This window comes from Haliotis asinina, chromosome 2, assembly GCF_037392515.1.
Source record: "Haliotis asinina isolate JCU_RB_2024 chromosome 2, JCU_Hal_asi_v2, whole genome shotgun sequence".
NCBI classification, from domain to species: domain Eukaryota; kingdom Metazoa; phylum Mollusca; class Gastropoda; order Lepetellida; family Haliotidae; genus Haliotis; species Haliotis asinina.
Genome location: NC_090281.1, coordinates 60,395,644 through 60,417,889, shown reverse-complemented (window position 1 = coordinate 60,417,889; position 22,246 = coordinate 60,395,644). Strand labels below are relative to the sequence as shown.

The window sequence follows — 22,246 nt, the reverse complement described above, 5'->3', positions numbered from 1 at the left end:
GCTCCACTACACCGCTCCTGTCATTTAAATGCCTGTTAAACTGCCCCAGGACACCGCTCCTGCCTTTGCGTATAAGGCTGGTAAAGTGCCCTCGGACACCACTCTTGCCATGGTATATAGGCCTGTTCATATCAGTACATCGCTTCTTCTGTGATATATATGCCTGCTACATTGCATTTCAGAACACCGTTCCTGCCATGCTATATATCATATCAGTACACAGTAACACAAAGGTTTAGCACGTTGCGTCACAGTGCACAATACGTACAGTGTTTTATGTCTTGGAATGCGTATTACAATCAATATTGAATCTATAAACCACTTGCAAAAAACAGAAGATGTAAAATAGTGTAGAGGTTTAAAAAGTGATGGAAGAATACACAGCTGTCGGGTCAGTCCTATCTGTGACCAATCATCTGTATGATCCGTGATGTAGAAGCACTATCACAGGCACGCACGCAATTTCCAGACACAGCCCCACATACTGTCATTTGTAAGGTAGACTATGGCCATTGGGGCACGATCTCACACATTCGGCCTCGTCACAAACAATCACTACCCGTTTACCATTTCAGCCGCATGTTACGATTCGAGTCAAGGATCCTGAGATAACATATTAGGAGGGGGTTGGTGGGCAAGGCGAAAGACGAGCATCTGGAAAACATCGAATTGCTTTGTTTCTGCGAGCCGATATCTCTGTCGGCAAGGGTAGAAACCCTGCATAATCCACGCTGACCGAACACAAAATATTGACGAAAGTTTTGAGTGACAGTATGGTCACGCGAGAATATTAGGAAGACTGTAGGACCCTGCAGTAATTCGCGAATGATCGTGCACCTGTGTGCATGAGGTGCGTGCAATGAAAGTGCATTCCTTGTCCAAGAAACTTCCAGAAGGATGCGGTAACACGCTGGCTAACACTTGTCTTGCGGGAAGATATCCGCCACTGTTGGACGAAGCTTGGAGGACAAGAGATGTCCTCTGGAAGTGACTGTGACAAAGTCACAATGAAACATATCGTTATCCGCCTGAACATTTGTGGATCACAAGAACATCATAGTAATACCAAGAACATTTGCGAATTTTCACAGGGTCTGCTGCGGTTGCTGGAAGACTTTAGCGGCCAATGTAGAACCCAAACCTCTGGTGACTATATATGGAACAACAGATGAAGCTAGGCTCCTGTCTCTTCAAATCACAAGTTGCCGATGCGCACTTTGAACCGGAAATCACTTGAAGGAGTAAGTACTGGATAGAGTTGGACGGATACCTGGCGGCCTGTTGATGTGCACGAGAGTTCACTAACAAAAATTGTTGTTTCGGGTTTATGGTAAAGTTCGAATATCAAGGAAACCGCAGGATTCAAGGTAAAGGCCGAATAATAAGAATACCTTAAGATTCAAGGAAATGGTCGAATATCAAGGACACCAGAAGATTCACGGTTAAAGGCGATTATCAAGGATACGTCTCTCGGCTTTTTCAGTCAGTCTTTTCCGTACGAACACCAACGGTAAGGTCAAGGTCACTACGTTGTGTACTACACCGGTCAAGGTCGTGTCGTTGTCCTCAACTCGGAATCATCTGCCGATTTGTCGTGTGAAGGGCCCCCAGAGACGATGCTGACTACGAAACCCGCCAACACCATCACCACCGTCAGCAACGCTCCCACGATCAGCAGCCTCGTCATGGCTCGGGATGGAGGTTGTCCGGGCACGGGGCGATGTCTGCGGCGGTTATTGTTCTGTCGACATCAATAGAAAGACTTACGGAGGGTAATCTATAATGGATTTTCTTATGTTTGCTGTGACAAGAGAACAAAAACATACAACGCCAACTTTAACGTTTGGCGGTAAAGTCTGGATTCAAAGAAAGAAAATATTAAATGTTTTCACTGACAATTGTAACTTACTTTTGAGTGCACTACACTGCATTGCACCAATATTGTTACACATGGTAGAAAGAGGACTCCCAGTAGTGTAAATTACACAAACTGGCGTCGCTTCCCGTCCACGACTGACACCGCTAGTTTTTTATTTGCTGCGTGCGTGACTGGGTGTGGTTCCACGCCGCCTTATAGCAATATTCCAGCAATATCGCGACAGCAGAAATGTGTTTCATGCACTGTACCCATGTGGAATCGAACTCAGGTTTTAGGCGTGGCGAGTGAACGCTTTAACCACTAGGCTACCCCATCGCCCCAGTCTGTAAATACTAGTAACAGAGTCTAGACCATCAAGTGCTCAACAGCATGAACATCAGTCAACGCAGCTGGGATAAGCTGACATGTGTCTACCAAGCCTCACCACATGATCCCATTAGTCGCCTCTTACGACAAGTATGAGCGTTCCTGAAGGCCAATTCCAACCCGGACCTTCATGGGTACCGCTGGTACTGTTATTGGATATTTCTTGCCAGGTTTCGGGATTGTTAGGACACACTTGATAGTACCCTAAAGTAGTCTAGAGCACAAGTGTGACATCACATGAATTTGTATAAAACTGTTACATAAATCTGTTTCATGTATGAATGTATTTATAGCAATATATGTATTTTAACATTAAAAGTAACATTAAAACACTGGCAGAACTAGGCACCTCTACTTACACGAGCTTGTTCAATGTCATCCGGGTATATCATCAATACGCCTTCTTGGCGATCGCTGAAATGAGGTGAGTTACGAATCTGCTGTGACGTCACTTCCAACGTCATCGGAACACGAGCAGCGTCTTCAATGGCGGTGGAAGGTGTATTGTGCATGCGCCTGGCATCTCCTGCATATCTGTGGAAGCCCTCCCTGGCTGGGGAGATCGCAGATGGAGTTACAGGTGACGCTGGCGTGGCCGTGAAGCCATACACAGCTTCATCGTAAGACGGTGGTGGATCGAGGTAGGAAGGGCGATTGTGCTGTACAGAAGAATATGGCGGTACGGAGGATTCCATCACTGTCAAGGTCGTACACGGGGATCAGCGATCAGTCGGATCATGGCGAGCCTGTGCGCCACACTGAGCTCTGAAATATGGCCAGTTACATGGATGGACTTATAATTTACATCTTGATATTATTCTCGATAATGAGAGAATGGTTTTCGCGACTCATATTCCAGCAATATCACGGCACGGGACACCACAAATGGGCTTCACACATTGTACCCATGTAGGGAATCGAACCCAGGCTTTCTGGCCTTCGGCGTGACGAGCGAACGCTTTACCCATTGATGATGATGATGATGATGATGATGATGATGATGATAGATTGACATCATAATTACATCGAGTGCTAAAGCATAGTTTGTCTCACAGTCCATGAACCTTGATCCTTCCATGAGGTACATATGACACAATATCTTTCCTCTCGGCTGTATCAAGGTACATCGTGAGGTACATATGACACAACATCTTTTCTGTATCACCGTACATCATGCGGTACATATGACACAACATCGTTTCTCTTCGAGAGCGGTTGGGTAGCCTAGTGGTTAAAGGGCTCGATTGTCATGCCGAAGGCCCGGGTTCGATTCCTCACAGGGGTACAATGTGTGAAGCCCATTTTCTGGTGTCCCCCGTTGAGATATTGCTGGAATATTGCTAAAAGAGGCGTAAAACTAAACTCACTCACTCTTTCCACTCGTCTGTATCACCATGCATCATGAGGTACAGATGACACAGCATCTTTCTCTCTGCTGTATCACCATGCATCACATCTTTCTCTCGGCTGTATCACCGTACATCCTGAGGTAAATATGACACAACATCTGTCTATCGGCTGTATCACCGTGCATCATGAGGTACATATGACACAACATGTTTCTCTCGGCTGTATCACCGTGCATCATGTGGTACACATGGCACAGCATCTTTCTCTCTGCTGTATCACCGTACATCATGATGTACAGATGACACAGCATCTTTCTCTCTGCTGTATCACCATGCATCATGAGGTACAGATGACACAACATCTTTCTCTGGGCTGTATCACCGTGCATCATGTGGTACACATGACACAGCATCTTTCTCTCGGTTGTATCACCGTACATCATGAGGTACAGATGACACAGCATCTTTCTCTCTGCTGTATCACCATGCATCATGAGGTACACATGACACAGCATCTTTCTCTGGGCTGTATCACCGTGCATCATGTGGTACACATGGCACAGCATCTTTCTCTCGGCTGTATCACCATACATCATGAGGTACACATGACACAGCATCTTTCTCTGGGCTGTATCACCGTACATCATGAGGTACGCATGACACAGCATCTTTCTCTGGGCTGTATCACCGTGCATCATGAGGTACAGATGACACAGCATCTTTCTCTGGGCTGTATCACCGTACATCATGAGGTACGCATGACACAGCATCTTTCATTTGGTTGTTTCATCGTATGAGGTACCTATGACACCACACCTCTCCGGTTGCAACACCGTGCATCATGAGATACTTATGACACTACGCGTCTCTCACTCAGCAGTGCTACATTGTTAAGGCGATGGAGGGCTTTTATTGACCATACCGCCATGGCACCAAGACCGTCAAAGGAGCAGGTTGATGGCGAGCGTTATGGCTCCAGCACACTGTGATGTAATCAAACTAAACCTGTTACCCCTGAAATTAATTTTAGACTAACCCAAACATCCCCAGCTGTAGCGTATTGACACCGCGCTGATGGGCTGAAAGTGGTCCATCTCGGGGATGTAGTTGTGTTACCTGATCCCAGTCTCCCTTCCCCCTCAGATGCAACACTCACCCACGCAGCTTCAGTATCACACCCGCTCACTGGCGACTTCAGCCGGTCAATGAAAGCTTCCTTGTGGGTCGTCAGCCATTATGACGGGCTCATCCACGCAACACTTGAGGGGTAGGGCTTTCCAGTAGTTAAATCAGTGGATGTCTGTTACGTATACTGGACCGGTCTATGAGAAAGCTTGGTGGTGCAGCTCTGGTCAAGCCTGAACTCAGAGAGAATTTTGTTGTCTGGTGGACAATGTATGTACTCAAACTATTTATATTCGTGAATTGACGAGCGGTTGATAACAGCTCTTTGAAAGGAAATACAAAAAAATTGAATATTTTAGAGAAAATATATCCAGATCCTTTGAATACATTACTAACTGATAAAGCCTTCCCCTTTTTATTTTGAAAAAGAAAACCTAGCTGCTCTGAGGCATCGAGTTAGTGCATGTTGAGGAAACATAACTGCAAAGTCAGTGAGGAAGCCATTAGAACAAGTCGCCAGCAATAAGATACAATGGTACTCGGCTGACAGACATAGCCTGGACAAAAATAGTGAGGGATGTGTGTAAATTTTGAATAATGATCTATTTGTTCATTAACAATCTGATGAAATATCAATCATAAAAATACCAGTATCCCTAATTTATGTTGTCCAGTATAGTTGTTTTAGAAAGCATACAAGTGACACAGGAGATTGTATAGGAGGTGCACATAACTGACAGACGAGATTGTATGGAAGGTGCAAATAACTGACAGACGAGATTGTATGGAAGGTGCAAATAACTGACAGACGAGATTGTATGGAAGGTGCAAATAACTGACAGACGAGATTGTATGGAAGGTGCAAATAACTGACAGACGAGGTGAGTTATTGTAATAACTCCATTATGTATCTCGGCTGATACCATACAAAACTCTCAAAACGTCGCATACCTGAATAAATAAGTTGTTAATACATAAAGCTTTTCATTACATCGGCTGTACAAGATGAAATTCACTTTGCTTGTGCATGCCCATATTACGATGATTTAGGAAAACAATATATCCAAAATAATTATTTGTCAACATATCCTTCAACTGCCTTTGTATGCATTCTATCCTCCAAAAATGAAAATAAATACGCAATCGAGCGCTTTATGCTGTTATGCTTAGAAGCAATCTCTTATCTGAACTGTAATGTGTTTTGTGAAATGTCTGTAACATGAGCTTATATTGCTTGTACATGGGTCGGAGGCCTTAAGTATAATAAGGAGACAGACGGAGATGTAAGGGAGGAGCTTGTAACTGACAGATGGAGATGTAAGATAGGAGCTTGTAACTGACAGATGGAGATGTAAGGGAGGAGCTTGTAACTGACAGACGCAGATGTAAGGGAGGAGCTTGTAACTGACAGATGGAGATGTAAGATAGGAGCTTGTAACTGACAGATTGAGATGTAAGGGAGGAGCTTGTAACTGACAGATGGAGATGTAAGGGAGGAGCTTGTAACTGACAGATGGAGATGTAAGATAGGAGCTTGTAACTGACAGATGGAGATGTAAGGGAGGAGCTTGTAACTGACAGATGGAAATGTGAGGGAGGAGCTTGTAACTGACAGATGGAAATGTGAGGTAGGATATTGTATCTGACAGATGGAGATGTATATGAGTAGCTTATTACCGACAGACGAGATTGTATGGGAGGGGCTTGTGACTGACAAGGTTGTGCGAAAATTGATACTAACTCACGGTCGATACAGTAAGGTAGGAACGTGCAGTTGTTCGGGTGCTTGTGTTTGGAAGGTATGACTGAGAGTGGTGTCTGTATGAGAGACGTTTATAACTGGCAGATGACGTTGTGTGGAAAGATCTTACGTGTAAGAACTCAGAGTCCCGGGAGCTTCTAACAGACAGAGGAGAATTAAGGGGAGGAAGTTAAAACTCCAACTCCAGCATGTGTATGCGGTTGTTCACAAGTATCGGGTCACGGGTTTTGTCCCGAGGAAATTGTTCGCGAGAGAAAACAACCTGATACATTTACTTTACTGATCAGTGATGTAATATAATGAAAAGGAAAAACACGCGTAATCATATTTACAGTCATTATCAACGGGTGGATGACATAATTCAGTGCGTTGATACAGTCAATAGCAGCCGATCTATGAAGCACTTTACAAGCCTTTCATCTAACGATCTTTACGAAAATATCACAATACAGGCAACAAACAGAATGGTCAGGCAAGTTAAATTTGGAAACCAACTGAACAAAAGTTGAAACAATGCACCGTTAAACCACATTGAAACAAACATAGAAACTGTATCCACACCGTTGTTCATGTTGGGGATACTGAGCAGCTTCTGGAACGTCATCGCTACATCACCATCCTGGTCCAACGCGTACGTGTGTTCATGTGACCAGTTTATGTCCTCGTACACGTGGCTGAGGGCTAGACTGTCCTGCTCCAAACGGTGTTGGAATTTGTTAGCGTATTCTCCACACAGAGTTATTTGTCTCTTGATGCGTGTTTCTTGCATGGTAAGACTTTTCAAGTCGGTGTAGACGCCATCAGTTTGTTCCTTTAATGCCTTCACTTTATCCTCACAATGCCCTTTCAAATGGCACCCACTTTCAATATTGCATTCGGTTACCTGTAGCACACGTTTGGTATCGTCTAGTTTCTGTGTAGCCGAAGACAGGTGTTCTCTGGCGTCTTTAACATTGTCTCTTGCTGCTTGATGGCCTTTTGACATTCCGTAAAGCAGCGCGGGAAAAACGATTATTGGAGTGAATAGAACATACACCACCTTGGCCCCGGTGCTGTTAAACGTGCTGTACCATTCTTCTTTTCTCTCGGCGTCGGTGAGAATCTGTTCTCTGTTTGTACACTTCATCTTGAGTTTGTCTTTCTCAGCTTTCAGATGCATGGCCTTCTCCCGGAGAATTTCGTCCTGTTTCTCTAACGTTTTAATTTGTGTCTCTGTGTTCTGTCTATCAAGAGTCAGATCAGTTTTCTCTCTGACCGACCTGCTAATCCTCGTTTGTACGTCTTCCAGGCGTCGGCGGAGACACGGCAACAAGCGCTGTAGACTGTCATGTAGGTCCGTCACCATATCACGGGCGTCAGTGTCTACATCTAATACATCTAGGTCAAGACTGGAAAGTGCCATCCTTAGGCCGTCCTGTAATTAAGCAGATGATGAATTATTCAAAATTGTAAACGCAGGATTTCTTTACATACATTTCAATGTACAAATTATACAAAATGGAATTGCTTACGAAATTGATACAATAGGTTTTAATGATTTTATCCATGATGGTCCAATAATTAAAACATTTTGTTAATATTTCATAGTTTCCATTTAAATCCTTATCAGTCAACAGTGTAGACAATGTTTACATGTGGAGAGTAAAATTCCACATGTCCAATGGCATAAGCGTCACGTGTTGTGTCAGAGCTCACAGGTCATATCATGACCTCTCCAAAGCTCATGCATTTTGGAGCACATGCATGCCAGTGTGTATTGGACCTGAATGGTGCTTGGTTGTCAGCCAGCTGACTGCAAGCTGAATTATGTACAGACACATGTTAATACTTTACACTTCCATAACTAGGTTGTACTATTTCTAAAATGCAAAAATTGTTAATATATTTCACACAATTGTTTGTAAATTTGTGGTTGATAATTTTGCAATTTCAATTTACTCACGTATCATTCGAATGAAATATTAAGTGTTATATACTATGAAACCTGTACAATTTCTGAATTTCATTGCAGCTATTGCATGTTGTAAATTTCTTAACCTCATCAACGTAACAACTATCATCCTCAACTGTCAAGTCTCATGTCACAGCCATGTACTATAAATTGTATTTTCAAAGTCTCTATATAATAAACCATGTTGATGCGAGTGTTCTTGCATTCACAATAATATGCAGGGAAGAAAGCATAAATGCCCCTTCCATATCCCCACCGCGATCATGTATGGTGTGATCAGTAGTTAACGTCGCCGCAGGATCATACAGGTTTGTCAGTACCTTGTCTGCGGGTTTTAGGCCGGCCTCACCTCAAGTTTTCTCACGTAATTGTTGACACAACATGATAAACTGGAACTTGTACTCACTCGCTCACTCACGCACTCACCATGGTGTAGTGTAGGTTTGTAGGGATGTATATAGTGAGCCAAATGATTCAGTGCATATTATTTTGGCAGATCAGATATTTTTTGTTCTGACATGTTGGCAAAAAACCCCAAACGTTCGCATACGTAACAATACTGCTGTGTGGTATCAGGAAACAAATGTTCACATACATGACAATACTGATGTGTGGTATCAGGAAACACAAACGTTGACAGACATGACAATACTGCTGTGTGGTATCAGGAAACACAAACGTTGACAGACATGACAATACTGCTGTGTGGTATCAGGAAACCCGAACGTTGACACACATGGCAATACTGCTGTGTGTTGTTAGGAAACTCAAACGTTGACAGACATAACAATACTGCTGTGTGGTATCAGGAAACCCGAACGTTGACACACATGGCAATACTGCTGTGTGGTGTTAGGAAACTCAAACGTTGACAGACATGACAATACTGCTGAGTGGTGTTAGGGAACACAAACGTTGACATGCATGACAATACTGCTGTGTGGTATCAGGAAACCCGAACGTTGACACACATGGCAATACTGCTGTGTGGTGTTAGGAAACTCAAACGTTGACAGACATGACAATACTGCTGAGTGGTGTTAGGGAACACAAACGTTGACATGCATGACAATACTGCTGTGTGGTGTTAGGAAACTCAAACGTTGACAGACATGACAATACTGCTGTGTGGTGTTAGGAAACTCAAACGTTGACAGACATGACAATACTGCTGAGTGGTATCAGGAAACACAAACGTTGACATGCATGACAATACTGCTGTGTGGTGTTAGGAAACTCAAACGTTGACAGACATGACAATACTGCTGAGTGGTGTTAGGAAACTCAAACGTTGACAGACATGACAATACTGCTGAGTGGTATCAGGAAACACAAACGTTGACATGCATGACAATACTGCTGTGTGGTATCAGGAAACACAAACGTTGAAAGACATGACGATACTGCTGTGTGGTTTTAGGGAACACAAACGTTGACAGACATGACAATACTGGTATGTGGTATCAGGAAACTCAAACGTTGACAGACATTACAATACTGCTGTGTGGCGTTGGGGAACACAAACGTTGACACACATGGCAATACTGCTGAGTGGTATCAGGAAACACACACGGTGACAGACATGTCATTTTCTGCTTGACAACGGTACAAGAATGTGTATCGAAACGTCGCAATCACACAATAATTGTTATCCATAACAATTTGTCCTATCTGTACACCTCAACTTCTAAAATGCCACTCAAATAAGTTCACAGACATTAGAATACTGCTATGTGGTGTTAGGGAACACAAACGTTGACATACATGACGATAGTGTTGTGTGGTGTCAGGAAACACAAACTATTCTATATTAATTTGAGTAATTTAGTGCCTGGGAGATGAACGGCAGGGGAGGGGTGCGTGTGTGTAGCGGTGAAAGGGGAGCGTGTGCTGGAGATATAGACAATGTATTACGTCTGTTATGTGAAATGGCGGCAGTAGCTCGCGGCACGAATGACTTACAGCCAGTTTTAGACTGTCCCACTGGGACAGATGCCAGCCTCATTCCTAAGTTATCTGTGCTGGAAACAACTATTCCCCAGGAACAGAAGACGGTGAATGTTTTAGAAGCAAATATTCCCCAGGAATTTAAGACGGAGCTTTTCCTAGAAACAACTGTTCTCGAGGAAAATCAATGTTTGCAATGTACGCTCTATATCCCTATCATATGCCATCTAAAGAAAATGCCGCTCACTGTATTAAAGTACAACAATGATAATCTCTCTTTCTAATACAATTTAATGTAGAAGGATAGACTGAATGTGAACACTCACAATGTATCACGTTGAGAAGTATATCACTGGAAACAGTCGTGGTATGAAACACTTTCACAGAATCACATCATCACGAGGTAACTGATTACAATTTGTCCTACATGAACCTCTCTCATCCAAAGAACATGTCACGTGTAGGTGGACTAGCCAATCAGCTAGACCGTTGTTTCACCAAGGGACTATATGAGTCCATCTGTTGAACAGAGAACGTATAAAGTGTCGCAGGGTGAAAAAGACAGCAAACCTTGACAGCCATGGCTGCTTCGTCCGGGAGGGATCCGACACTGTCAGCATTGATGAAGATAAGCACAGCCTCAGATATAAAGGTAAGCCAAGTAATTTTAAAATGTTTATGCGTTTATCAATGAAGTTGAAAGTTAACGCTTAACTCCTTATTCCTTTAAAACATTTGTAGATATGCTGCTAATATTGGAAATTCTGCTCTGTATGTTTACATGCTGAGGTAAAGTGTGTTGAGGAGTACTCACGTTTACCCGTCATACAGATTTCCGTGCGCGCAGACGACTGAATACCTTACACGATGAAACGGCCGGGAGAGGCACTCGAGATATCACTAAATTCAGAGCCACATTAGGCCGCCTGGCCAAGCTCAGTCACTGCCAAACCAGGGAGGGTACGCGAAACTGGGCAACTCCGAAAGTACAATGACCTAGAATGACCTACAATGGTGGGGCAACCAGTAAATCATGGACTGGAGTCGTAGAATGGGGTCTAAATGTAAATATTTAGGTCGCTGGTAACATTTCACATTCGAATGTTTTAACTTCGGCACAGTGTCAACTCGGCGTTTGGTGACTGATATTTGGTGATAAGCGGCTGGGGTTAAATTACAAACTACATCTGTATATACCACTGCTGAAGACACTTTGTTTAATATCGCTTTGCTTGACATATTCACTGAATTGGCCATAAAACAGAAATACCACGGTTAAGCGTCCAAACTTCTTGAGAATCAGAATGTACCACCATAAATACTGATGTGAAGGGCATTTTATATACCTACGATATCAAACTTGTCAAACTTGTCTTGAAAACCGCAACAAAATCAAGAAATAATATTAACACGCTGGTGTAACCCCCAAAAGGCACATTTAGGGATCATGGTAAACATGACGAACATGTATCAAATTTGGTAAAGGTAAAGTTTGGGAAATCTGCTCCGGACAAGATAACACCCAGAAAGCCACAGCCTAAGTCATGTTTCCATGGAAACCGTGAAAAATAAACTTCATATTTGGGTCTACATTTAGGTATCATGCTTGACATATGAACCAAATTTGATGAAGCTAGCATGTAAATCTTTTAAAGATCTGCTCCGGACTATATGACATCCTTATAGTGACTGTCTAAGTCGTGTTTCAATGGACACTGCGAAAAATAAAATTCATACCTGGGTCTAACCCCAAAAAGACACACCTAAGGATCATGCTTGATAACTGTCACGTGTTCTATAAAGCTAGCATTGTAGCTTAGGAGATTTGTTCAGGACAAGATGACGTCCTCATAGTCTGATTCTAAGTAATGTTTCCATGGAAACCGCAAAATATTCATATCTGGGTCAAACCGCTGTACATGCTGTACATGTGTTCTAAGTTTGGCTAAGCTATCTCGTAGTTTAGGAGTGATGCTTCTGACAAAGTATGCCTACGCACGAAACTCGTTTCTATGGCGTTGCGGAGGATTAAAAACAAAACAAAACAAAAACATCTCAACTAACATGAACCATCTGCATACCAAATAAAACAAATATAATACTATGGCAGAAACATGTAAATATTGACCTCATACTGACCTCTGACCTCTGACCTCCCACCCATCACCTCTTAGAGGTATCTTCTGCCTAAACGTTTACACGTGAATCGCTTCAAACCCCACCTTTTCAAGATGGCAATGAAGAAACCACATGTGAGGAAGTGGCAGATAGATACAAGAAAGCCGAAGACGATTACGTCAGCTGGGGGTATGTATTATATACTGATTGCTCTATACCTCCATATATTTGCGAAGTCATAGGCTAAAGCTGAAGTTATGAAATTGTTGTGTACATAAATGTGTGGATGATGTATGAATACAACTAATAATATTACTGCATGTATTATACAAGAAATAGTAGATGACAGAGAAGTCCAATGTGTTTAAGTGTCCAACGCAGTTTCAATATCGTTAACATGTGTTGTAATTCGGAGTATCACCTGAGTAAAGTACAGGTTCTAAAGTAACATCGGAAATAGATAGGATGGGTCGTCTGGAAAGCAAAACCAGAATGGGTGTCGCAGACAATGGTTGGGGGATATCACCTGTGATAAGATTATCCTTCGGGGAAGTAAACTGGGGAAGCAAACGTCAAATCATAACACTTCACATATATTATTCTATCCATTCTATCTTCGGGTCATACCACCTACACATTTTGAGACATTTAATACGGTAACAGATTTAGGTTTTCCTGTGGGTACCATACTTTTACACATCTCGACATAAACATTATGAAAGAAAGACATGTATGATGTTAAGCAATAAATTCAGCACACATGAAAAACGTATAGAATATCTTTGAGATGGTCCCTCGTGCCTGTAGGCAGCACATGCATTGCATGACAGTTGAGTTCACGGTCCGTCCTCATAATTGGCTGAGTAACTTTCTGCCATTTTTTTCTAAGTTTTGCAACATGTTACGAGAAAATGTGTTTTTCTAGATATCTCATTACACATTCCACTGAATGCCCAGCTAGGCCGATGTGAATTATTTAGACATATGCTCTTTTCAATTGTGTATAGTGTCGGGACACAGAGTAACAACCTCAAACATTTTTTTCCTATTTCCCACAGCACTCTAATACTTTTTGTTTGTTTGTTTGAGTTCCATATGGGATTTTTGAACCACACTCACCTAATAGCCAACACAAAGTCAGCCATCTAACCCACTCAGCTGTGTGTTAGCCTAGCGGTTAGAACATTCGCTCGTCGTGCCTCGGTTCGATTCCCAACATCTGCACAACGTGTGAAGCCCATTTCTGGTGTCTCCCGTCATGATATAGCGGGTATATTGAAGCAAGTGGCGTGTAAATTAAAGTTACTAATTTAGCCACAGCGGCTTCCCCACTTATAGCTTGTGACTTGACCCAACAGCAATACTAGAACCTCTTAGTTACTGAGAAAGTGTAATCACAGATAAGACCTGCGTTACATCTGAGCACTTTTTAAAACGGCATCGTATATGCATTATGTATTAAGTATTGAACATTTTTGGTATCAACGAAACAAACAACTCTAAGTGAGAAAAGGCTTCTATTTTCAAAAATATTTACAAGGAATCTTACGGATGGTTTTGAAATCTTCATAGGATGCATAGCATGACACTGATATTGTACCCAGTTCGTTGGTAGGTACTGGTGTATATGTGTTATGCAAGTGCCTGTGAACATGATCACACAACTAATTCTGTTAGGCTTAAATCTGCACACACAAAGACCACGTTGTTTACCCATGCCTTTTGCTATTTTTTTCTTGTTTCGTGTGTTTGTGTGTGTGTGTGTGTATTTGTGTGTGTGTGTATTTGTTTGTGTATTTGTTTGTGTGTTTGTGTGTTTGTGTGTTTGTGTGTGTGTGTGTGTGTGTGTGTGTGTGTGTGTGTGTGTGTGTGTGTGTGTGTGCATTGCAACAGCTTTGGCTTTGTCTCTGTTCAGAACGGAGTGTTCTTTTTCAAGGTAATCATCAGAATATATGTCTATAACTATTCTTGGGGAAGGCAGAGATGAGACCAAATTGAAAACCGGTGCTTTTAATTTTTTACAGATGTTCAGTCATACGTTGCATCCCCTTTATGTCATAACAAATCATCACATTATTACGAATACTATTATAACGTCTCTACTCCATGTTCCAAGGTATTGTTCAATATTGTCAGTATAACTCAATGTGACATTTAAAGAGGCTCCACTTAAAGTTTGTAGTATAACTTGAAGTGTCAATGCTTGTATTCTCTCAGGATTTCATATAGTTTACTCAATTGTATTGTTATGTGATCTGTTTACAAATGAGAAAAAAACCTATTTTCATGATAATAAAAGAATTTGTTTATGGTCTAGGTACTGTAGCAGGGTCATTTTCTGTCACCAGCGTGGAAAGAACTGAGATTTTTGTCTGTCTATTTTGATTTCTTTTTCTTCTGTACGCCCCTCACCAGCACCACTTTGGAGATGAGAAGCGTGAAAAATATGGATGGCCTAAACACCTTATAGCCGATTCCCAAACGCCTATGTATATAATTTCACCGGTATTTTGCCGTTGTATTCGATGTGTTTCGCTTGAATAAGTGGTAATTTGTGGCATTGCTGCTATGTATAGTGCAGTAGCTACTTAAAGTTGAAATGACTTCATACAGTAAAGTTTTTATTTCCCTTCTACAGATATTTTGATCTTGTGGAATGGCTAAAGGCAAGAGATATGGTGGAAGTACCAATACCAGGAGACGGCCATTGTATCGTGCATGCAGTGACAAAAACGCGGGTCCTGTTCATATCTGCACATGACAGTACAGAATGAGATGAATGACATTTGAACAGTTCTACAAGGAATTTCTTCCATCTAATATAGATATCGATCAAGTAAAAGAAACAAAGAAAAGGGCAGATGAGAAGTGTTTTCAGCAAAATTCAATCGACCTTGCATTTAGCGATATTGCCAACGCAGCAATATCGGTCACTATTGTTGAGAAACATGACGTCATAGAGACTATGTTGAACATGGGAGAGAAGACGTTATCTCCAAGGGTGGCATCCATCTAAAAAGAGGTGATCATTACAACTGTGTTACACCTGTAGAGCCAGGAGCAGCAAGTGAAAACATTAGAGTGCCACTGGGTGTAGTCTGAAAGTGAAAATCAGAATCAGCGGGAATTGTATTTTTTTCTTCAGATAAGGACAATCACTAATTCTATTCTGCATCATTTACGAAAATAATCGGTTCAATATCCTGGAAAATAGCAACTGTGAGGAAAGTGACAACGACCCGATCATAACGGTATACAAAGAACAAAATGAAATCATCACAATCTCAAGTTCTACATCAAGTGAATCCAGCTGTGACAAGTCCCCACTGAAAAAGAAATCAGAAAGGACCAATGTGATTTCAACTGTTGCTTCTGCGAAGAAGAAGTTGCCCTTTACTAACCATGAGACATGTCTTACAGTAAACACAATACATTACCAATCTTTTAAAGGGACGGAAAGCCTATAAAAACTTTCAGTGCTGTCTTGGCTATCCTTGGTGACCAATGCACCAATATGACTTAAACATCCGTGCCTGATAACATCTGCCACAATGTTACATTCCTGTTGGAGACAGAAAAAAATAGAACATTGGGAAAATGCTCTTTCCGACTCGCCGGGTTCCTGGAAGACCTCGATGTGGAACAGCCTCATGGCAAATCAAAAGGTCAAATGGACATTGGAAATTGGATGAAAGAAATGACTCTTCTGGTTGTCATTATGCTGTCTAAAGACATAAATATGTTAATGCCTTTTCTCCCGATTTACTCACAGTGGTAATAAGACTTGTTGATTTTTTTCTGGACAAGTACAACACTATAGAAGTAAAGGCAACCTTGCCCAACCTTACCGTAACAACATGTTTGGTTATCGGGCAGGTGAAGAAATGATTGCTGGCTTGATATGTTGATAACGATTTTGATGCAGCCCTCAACGACCTGAAGGAGATATGGACAAAGAAATGGCAGGGCCCCTGAGTTCTTCGACTACATTGTATTTCTGAAAACACAAGGCATCGTCGATTAAGAATTGCGTGCTTAATTAAGATCAGCAGGTTTAGACAGCTTCCACTGTTCATGAATGAATGGGAGGGTGGATTTAGAGCTACGCAAATTTACCACCTATAAACAAGGGAGCCTATACAGAGGTTGATGGCATTATTCACTGTCTAGAAAATTACTTATGTAACATTGCCACATGTAAAAACAAATTTATACTGCTCTCGTGAAGCTGCTCCGTATTATTTACATCCATGTACCGTCTTTGTGAAGGATGCAAGTTGTTTATTATCACTATTACTTGCAAACACCTTTCCCCTGGTGGTATATTCCCCTCATAAAAAATAAAGGTGTATGTGAAAGAAGTAGAAACACTCAAACAACGCACTGTAGTGTTTCAATGGCGGATCAAGTCAGATCGACGATGTGTCATACTTTTCACACACCTCAAATACACCCTAGCATCACTATTACTTGCAAACTAAAGATATATTTCCCTTCTAAAATTATACAAATATGTGAAAGAAGTCTTTAGTGATAGAATTTAGTCTTTCTTTGCTGGGTACCGAAAATTGAAGTAACTGAGTTGTAACATGCCGACTTGAAACTTTACAACAAATCCATTGTACCAGTACTGACACTAATAACAGTGTTTTTACTCAAAATGAAGTTACAGAATAAGTAACATCCCTTCTACATGTAGGTTTTCAGCTATCCCAACAATCAGCTGTTGAAAGTAAACCGGACTCAATCTTAAAAAGTAATAAGCTGCCGCCATATTGGCTACCCTGGTCACGTGACGACCCGAGAGATACGCCAACGGGCTTTTCGAGGAGTGGCTGCCACAGTGAGGTGGAGATCAAGTCCTACACATTATTAGACAAGTCATAATAATCAAACAAGTTTTACTTGATATAATATAGAAAATATTGCTACTTGACTCCCTTCCCCACCCTATCGAAACTGCAGTGTTACTGTCTTGAACAAAGTTGAGCCCCTTGTTGTGTGAATTGTACTACCTCTTTTATTATCTTGAAAGCATTGTTTCTCATCCTCAGAATATGCTATATTAACACCATACGACTACCATGTGACACAATACCTGTGATAAATGGGTTTAAACCTAATATCGGTGGATGGGCGAGTCCGAACAAGTACCCGCTGTTGGTGACCATACGCCTGTTCCTATTTCAGAATGACCGAGTGATCTGTGCATCATCTAGTGTGAACTGGGAGGAGATCATAGGCTCTGCCCCGATGTCTATTGCACTGCTGGGACAACTTATGCTGATCTCAGGTGGAACAGACTTTACCTTGGTCACAGGAAAAAGGCCAGACTCATCATTTGTCCGTCTTCGCTACCCCGACTCCATGAATGCTTGTTTGGTTCAAGTCAGCAACGAAGGATGGGAGGCCTTTAACACAGCACATTCCAACATGGAGAAAATACACCTGATCACTAATCAGATTCCGGTCCATGCACGAAACGCAGTCCAGGTAAAGTAGCCATAATGCACGAAACATGTAGATGTTCTTCTTTAATCAGATGGTCATTTCAGCCCTTGTCTGTTCATACAACTGATGTTAGACATGTCTTCACACATTTATCACTAACAGCTAATAGTCCACGACATCTGTTGCAGATTTTATTGAAAGGCTCACCAGAGGAACTTAAACTTGCATTACCAATCCCTCTTAAGAAGATTCAGTTGGCTGCTACACAATGTACAGCGTATGCTGAGGAAGTCCAAAATCATTTTATCAACGTCATGGCAACAATAGGAGAACTACTGGAGGCATGCACAGCTGCCAAGGGTGATTATGATGACAAACTAAAACAAACTAAAGCTGCAGTTGCAGCCGCCCTGAGAGCAGAGACTCAAATCAAAGAACAGAAGACAAAGGCAGACGAAGAACTTGCACACATTACCAAAGTTCTGAAAGATCGTGAGGAAGACTACAGGAAGGCTTTGGATGGCATGCCGGGGGCGCTTCAACTGATGGGCATGAAGTTCTTTGACAGGTATTCAGGAGCAGTGCTCATGAGTATTCAAGCAGAGTTGAACCCGATGATGGAAATACCACAAGCTATTGGAACAGGAGTGAAAGTCTTGACACCCGTGGTTAGTGGAGTGTCAGGCCTACTTCAATCAAAATCAGCGAACGTCCCTGCACAACATGAAAACCCTTTGGGTGAGCGCGAAAGGGAAACAATTGAATACATGAAAAATGTAAATCTCAAGATCACCTTAATCATTTCTCTTCTACCAAAGTATCTGGAATCATTTGAAGACAAGAGCAAGGAAGAAGGTACACTTAAAGATGTCAAGGAATATCTTGTTGATAACAAGGCAGATGTTGAAAGATTCACAAAAACTCTCAAGGATAAGTTTGACGTCCCTACTAAGCCAATGATGCTGAGTCTTCTGCAGGATCTTACAGCTCTGATGGACTCCATGATTGACTTCTCGAAGCAAATGGGTCAAAATCCACAAATGATTACTGAGTTCAGACAAAGGCTTGACAAGGTTAACCACACCAAGGAATGTCTGGATATGATTGATATGAGAGCAGGACATCCTCTCGCCCAAGCACCACAAGCTGCTAAAGCCCAACAAAATTCTCTTGAAATGGAAGATAAAATAATTGACCAAGCAAGATTTAAGGCTGAAAAGACATCGCAGATGTTGAAGACTGCCGAAGCCCGTTATGACGAAATTAACCAAAGAGTGCAAAGGAAAAATGATGAGTTGATGAAACTTGTTGAAGAATTGTCCCAGATGAATGCCAAGGAAATAGATTTTAACAAGATAAGAGAAACTCTCACTAGAGGTATAAAAGCACTTGGAGAGGTTCGCAAACAATGGGGTAGATTGGTCACATTCTTTCAAAGAATGTCCAATGTAATTCAGTGCAGCCTTGGTCCAACATTGGACACATTCACTGAAACAGCCAATGTTGGAAGGGAATTACAACTGAATTACTCATTCAGCAAGCTGATGCAGGATACACTCTATTTACAGGCAGTCCAAGCCAGTGAAATTTCATATGTGGTCCATGAGGTGTCAGGAACATATGTTGACATCTCCCGGGATCACCTCATGGATAAAATATCAAGCTTGGGGGAACTGATTGCCTTAAATCCAGAAACTGAATCCCATTTGATCAAACTGAAACATAGTGAACTGATGAATGGTGCAAGGAAAGCACAACAGGCAATACAAGAAAAGGTCGAAGAGAGGAAGTTAGACATGCACGAAAGGGTTCAAGCAAGATTGTCACAGATTGAGAGGGGAATGCAAGCTGCTCTTCCACCACCGAGCCCTGAGAGAGAACTACAAATACGACGCATGCGCGCTATTGCGCAGGATCAGCGACAGAAGGTGGTTGTAGCTGCCCGGGTAGAAGCTGAGGAAGATGAAGAAATGTCGCAATTTGCTATCTAGGTAGTTTTAAGTTGCCCGATTGTTGACAGCAACATAATACGTCTTAACATGTTCTAGTCTACTCATGCCTAATTGTCTAGCATCGCTTGCGCAATACAATGTAAACACTAAGATTGTTGTACATTCTCAGTCTTCGGTTTCTCCTAACCATAATCCATTTAACACAAAACGACTGTAGGCTGAAATTATTAGAGGTTCCAAACTTGCCATCGTTCCGTACCAATCTTACTAACTATTGTTACAGTTCCAGCGTAGACAACAAAAGTGCAGAGTCTCTTTCACATAAATCGTCTGCTATACCTTTAATGTAATTTCATTTTGTCAAGTTAGTGATTTGATTCCACGGTATATATATATATCTGGTATATCGTGACGCCAAACTGCGGAATGCAGTTTGACCCATTTATCAAGTCAATAGTGCAAACACAAATAAAGTAAATCAAGGGAAACAACTAACTGTCAGCAACACTAAAGCAACACAGGAAGCAATGAAAGATGACAATGTAATTCGTTCTCCTGTCAAAGAAACCCACCATACATCTTTTACTAATGTTTTGGAACTGTTTAACTGCTACAGGACGCCATGTGGTTAGGATCAGTTGTTTCCAGTACAGGTACATGCAGCCAGATTTAAAGACAACTGTGGTCGGGAACCAAGACGTTGGTAGTTACACCCTTCAATATTTATCTGGGTATGGCAACTGTTAACTGACTGTGAGTAGATAGGAACAGTGTTCCAAATATGGTGACTTAGTTTCTTCGGTTATGGCAAGCTATCAAGAAGCGGAAGAGACACAACAGCTCTACTGATACCTCTAAGAGCCATTTAATGACTTCATCAACCTTGGCTGACACAATGGAACTACCCGTGTCTTCAAGGAACACAGCTGTTCCTATTGTCTGGCTAATAAAGAAGGCTGACGTGTAGGCGAGAATTCATATCCTCCTGAAAGACTTTGTGGGTTTGATTAGATAACGGTGAAGGAACACTAGCTGTCACTTTCAGGGCTGCAGGTATGGCGACAAGGTCCTGAGCTGATGATGAGCCCGGCTGTGGCCAGGATCGGGAGAGCTCACCATGCTCCATTAGTTTGTAATGATAACAATAATAATTTGTACATTCATAAAGGTTTTGTTTCTTTTCCCTATGTTTTCTTAAATACTAGTATCTTTTTGACAAGTTGCTTTTTCTCTCCTGTCATCTTTGCTGGTTATCTTTCCATCTGATAAATAGTTCACCATCTGTTGTGTTTTTCTTATGAATTGTTCCTTTGGGATGACAGCCTTGTCTTTGTGTGCACCTTGCCAGCAGATCCCGACATGACACGTTATGTAGAACGACCACCGTCAAGCCAAAACGTGTGTGGTGCCCTTAAGTGCACAGTGGTCTATAAGTGCACAGTGGTCTATAAGTGCACAGTGGTCTATAAGTGCACAGAAAGTATACACAACATCCGACATGACACACTGTGTAGGACAACCACTGGGTGAATGGGTGTGTTTGCCCAGTCTCGAGAGATAGGGGGTTCACAGTTTATTTCACACGTTTTCACGAGAGTTCCATTGTCATTTAATAAACTTCCAGGACAAAAGAAGTGGGGATTGTCATATGTGTGGGATCAAGACATTGCCTCGGTGAGGGTATGAGGAGGAGAGTGCTGACTGTCATACAGTCACTTGGAGGTTACACTCGGTATTGACACTGAATTGTGTAAGGCACGTAAAATCACATTTTGAACGTTAACATTCAATAACGAATGCAACGTTAAACATTCGGTCATAGTTGTACAGACAAAAGAGAAATTATCATTATTAAGAGAACATGGATCCTAATAATTTTGTCGGGTTTTTATGGGTGTCAAGGGATCATACTCGTGTTTTTTCATCGTGGTCAATACGAGAAATTCAATGTATGTGTTGAAAACCTGTCAATTAAAAAATACAGGGGTGTTTAAGTTCCTTGTGTATTCTACATGTAAATGAAGGGACATGCATCGGTCATAATATATGTCACTAATGTGTCATGTTTGGAAATGTCTTATACGTCTTCTATCATAAAATGTTTGAAATTACAAACATTTGTTTTACCTGGGGACTTGAATGTACCCGTTATCAAGAGTAGTTTGTAGCTCTTTGAAATGTTCATAGAAAAATAAATACATCAATTTGCATCAATTGATAAAAATAATTTAGCTGTTAAATTTTCACGCCTTTTTGAAACTGATGTAGCAGAAAGAGAACGGTATTACGTGTAGGTGGAAAGGGACTCCCCGAGCTGACCTGTTTTGGCCAGATAATTCATTTTTC

The 22,246-nt window shown here is 41.7% G+C and overlaps 2 protein-coding genes across 3 annotated transcripts; one reads left to right on the top strand and one right to left on the bottom strand.

Annotated features, from left to right (window-relative positions):
• Positions 1–234: 234 nt before the first annotated feature.
• On the bottom strand, positions 235–10,898 carry LOC137274055 (uncharacterized). Of its 2 annotated transcripts, XM_067807033.1 has the most exons (5): positions 10,706–10,788; positions 7,043–7,895; positions 4,751–4,952; positions 2,605–3,010; positions 235–1,741 (listed from the first exon to the last, which is right to left on the bottom strand). In XM_067807033.1, exons 2-3 carry the CDS (start codon positions 7,881–7,883, stop codon positions 4,879–4,881), a joined length of 915 nt encoding a protein of 304 aa, XP_067663134.1. In that variant the 5' UTR covers positions 7,884–7,895; positions 10,706–10,788; the 3' UTR covers positions 235–1,741; positions 2,605–3,010; positions 4,751–4,878. The 2 variants fall into 2 exon arrangements, with proteins under 2 accessions (XP_067663134.1, XP_067663133.1); XM_067807032.1 differs by lacking the exons at positions 235–1,741; positions 2,605–3,010; positions 4,751–4,952 and having other exon boundaries at positions 5,670–7,895; positions 10,706–10,898.
• On the top strand, positions 10,883–21,182 carry LOC137274054 (uncharacterized). The gene is made up of 3 exons (XM_067807031.1): positions 10,883–11,031; positions 17,688–17,990; positions 18,137–21,182. The coding sequence occupies exons 1-3, from the start codon at positions 10,960–10,962 to the stop codon at positions 19,937–19,939; spliced, it is 2,178 nt and encodes a 725-aa protein (XP_067663132.1). The 5' UTR covers positions 10,883–10,959; the 3' UTR covers positions 19,940–21,182.
• Positions 21,183–22,246: the final 1,064 nt, after the last annotated feature.

Excerpts from the sequence above, each read along its gene's own strand:
- LOC137274055 (XM_067807032.1), bottom strand. The coding sequence starts at position 7,883 with ATGGCACTTTCCAGTCTTGACCTAGATGTATTAGATGTAGACACTGAC.
- LOC137274054 (XM_067807031.1), top strand. The coding sequence starts at position 10,960 with ATGGCTGCTTCGTCCGGGAGGGATCCGACACTGTCAGCATTGATGAAG. Across the intron at positions 11,032-17,687 it reads GCACAGCCTCAGATATAAAG|AATGACCGAGTGATCTGTGC; the intron begins GTAAGCCAAGTA and ends TTCCTATTTCAG. Across the intron at positions 17,991-18,136 it reads ATGCACGAAACGCAGTCCAG|ATTTTATTGAAAGGCTCACC; the intron begins GTAAAGTAGCCA and ends CATCTGTTGCAG.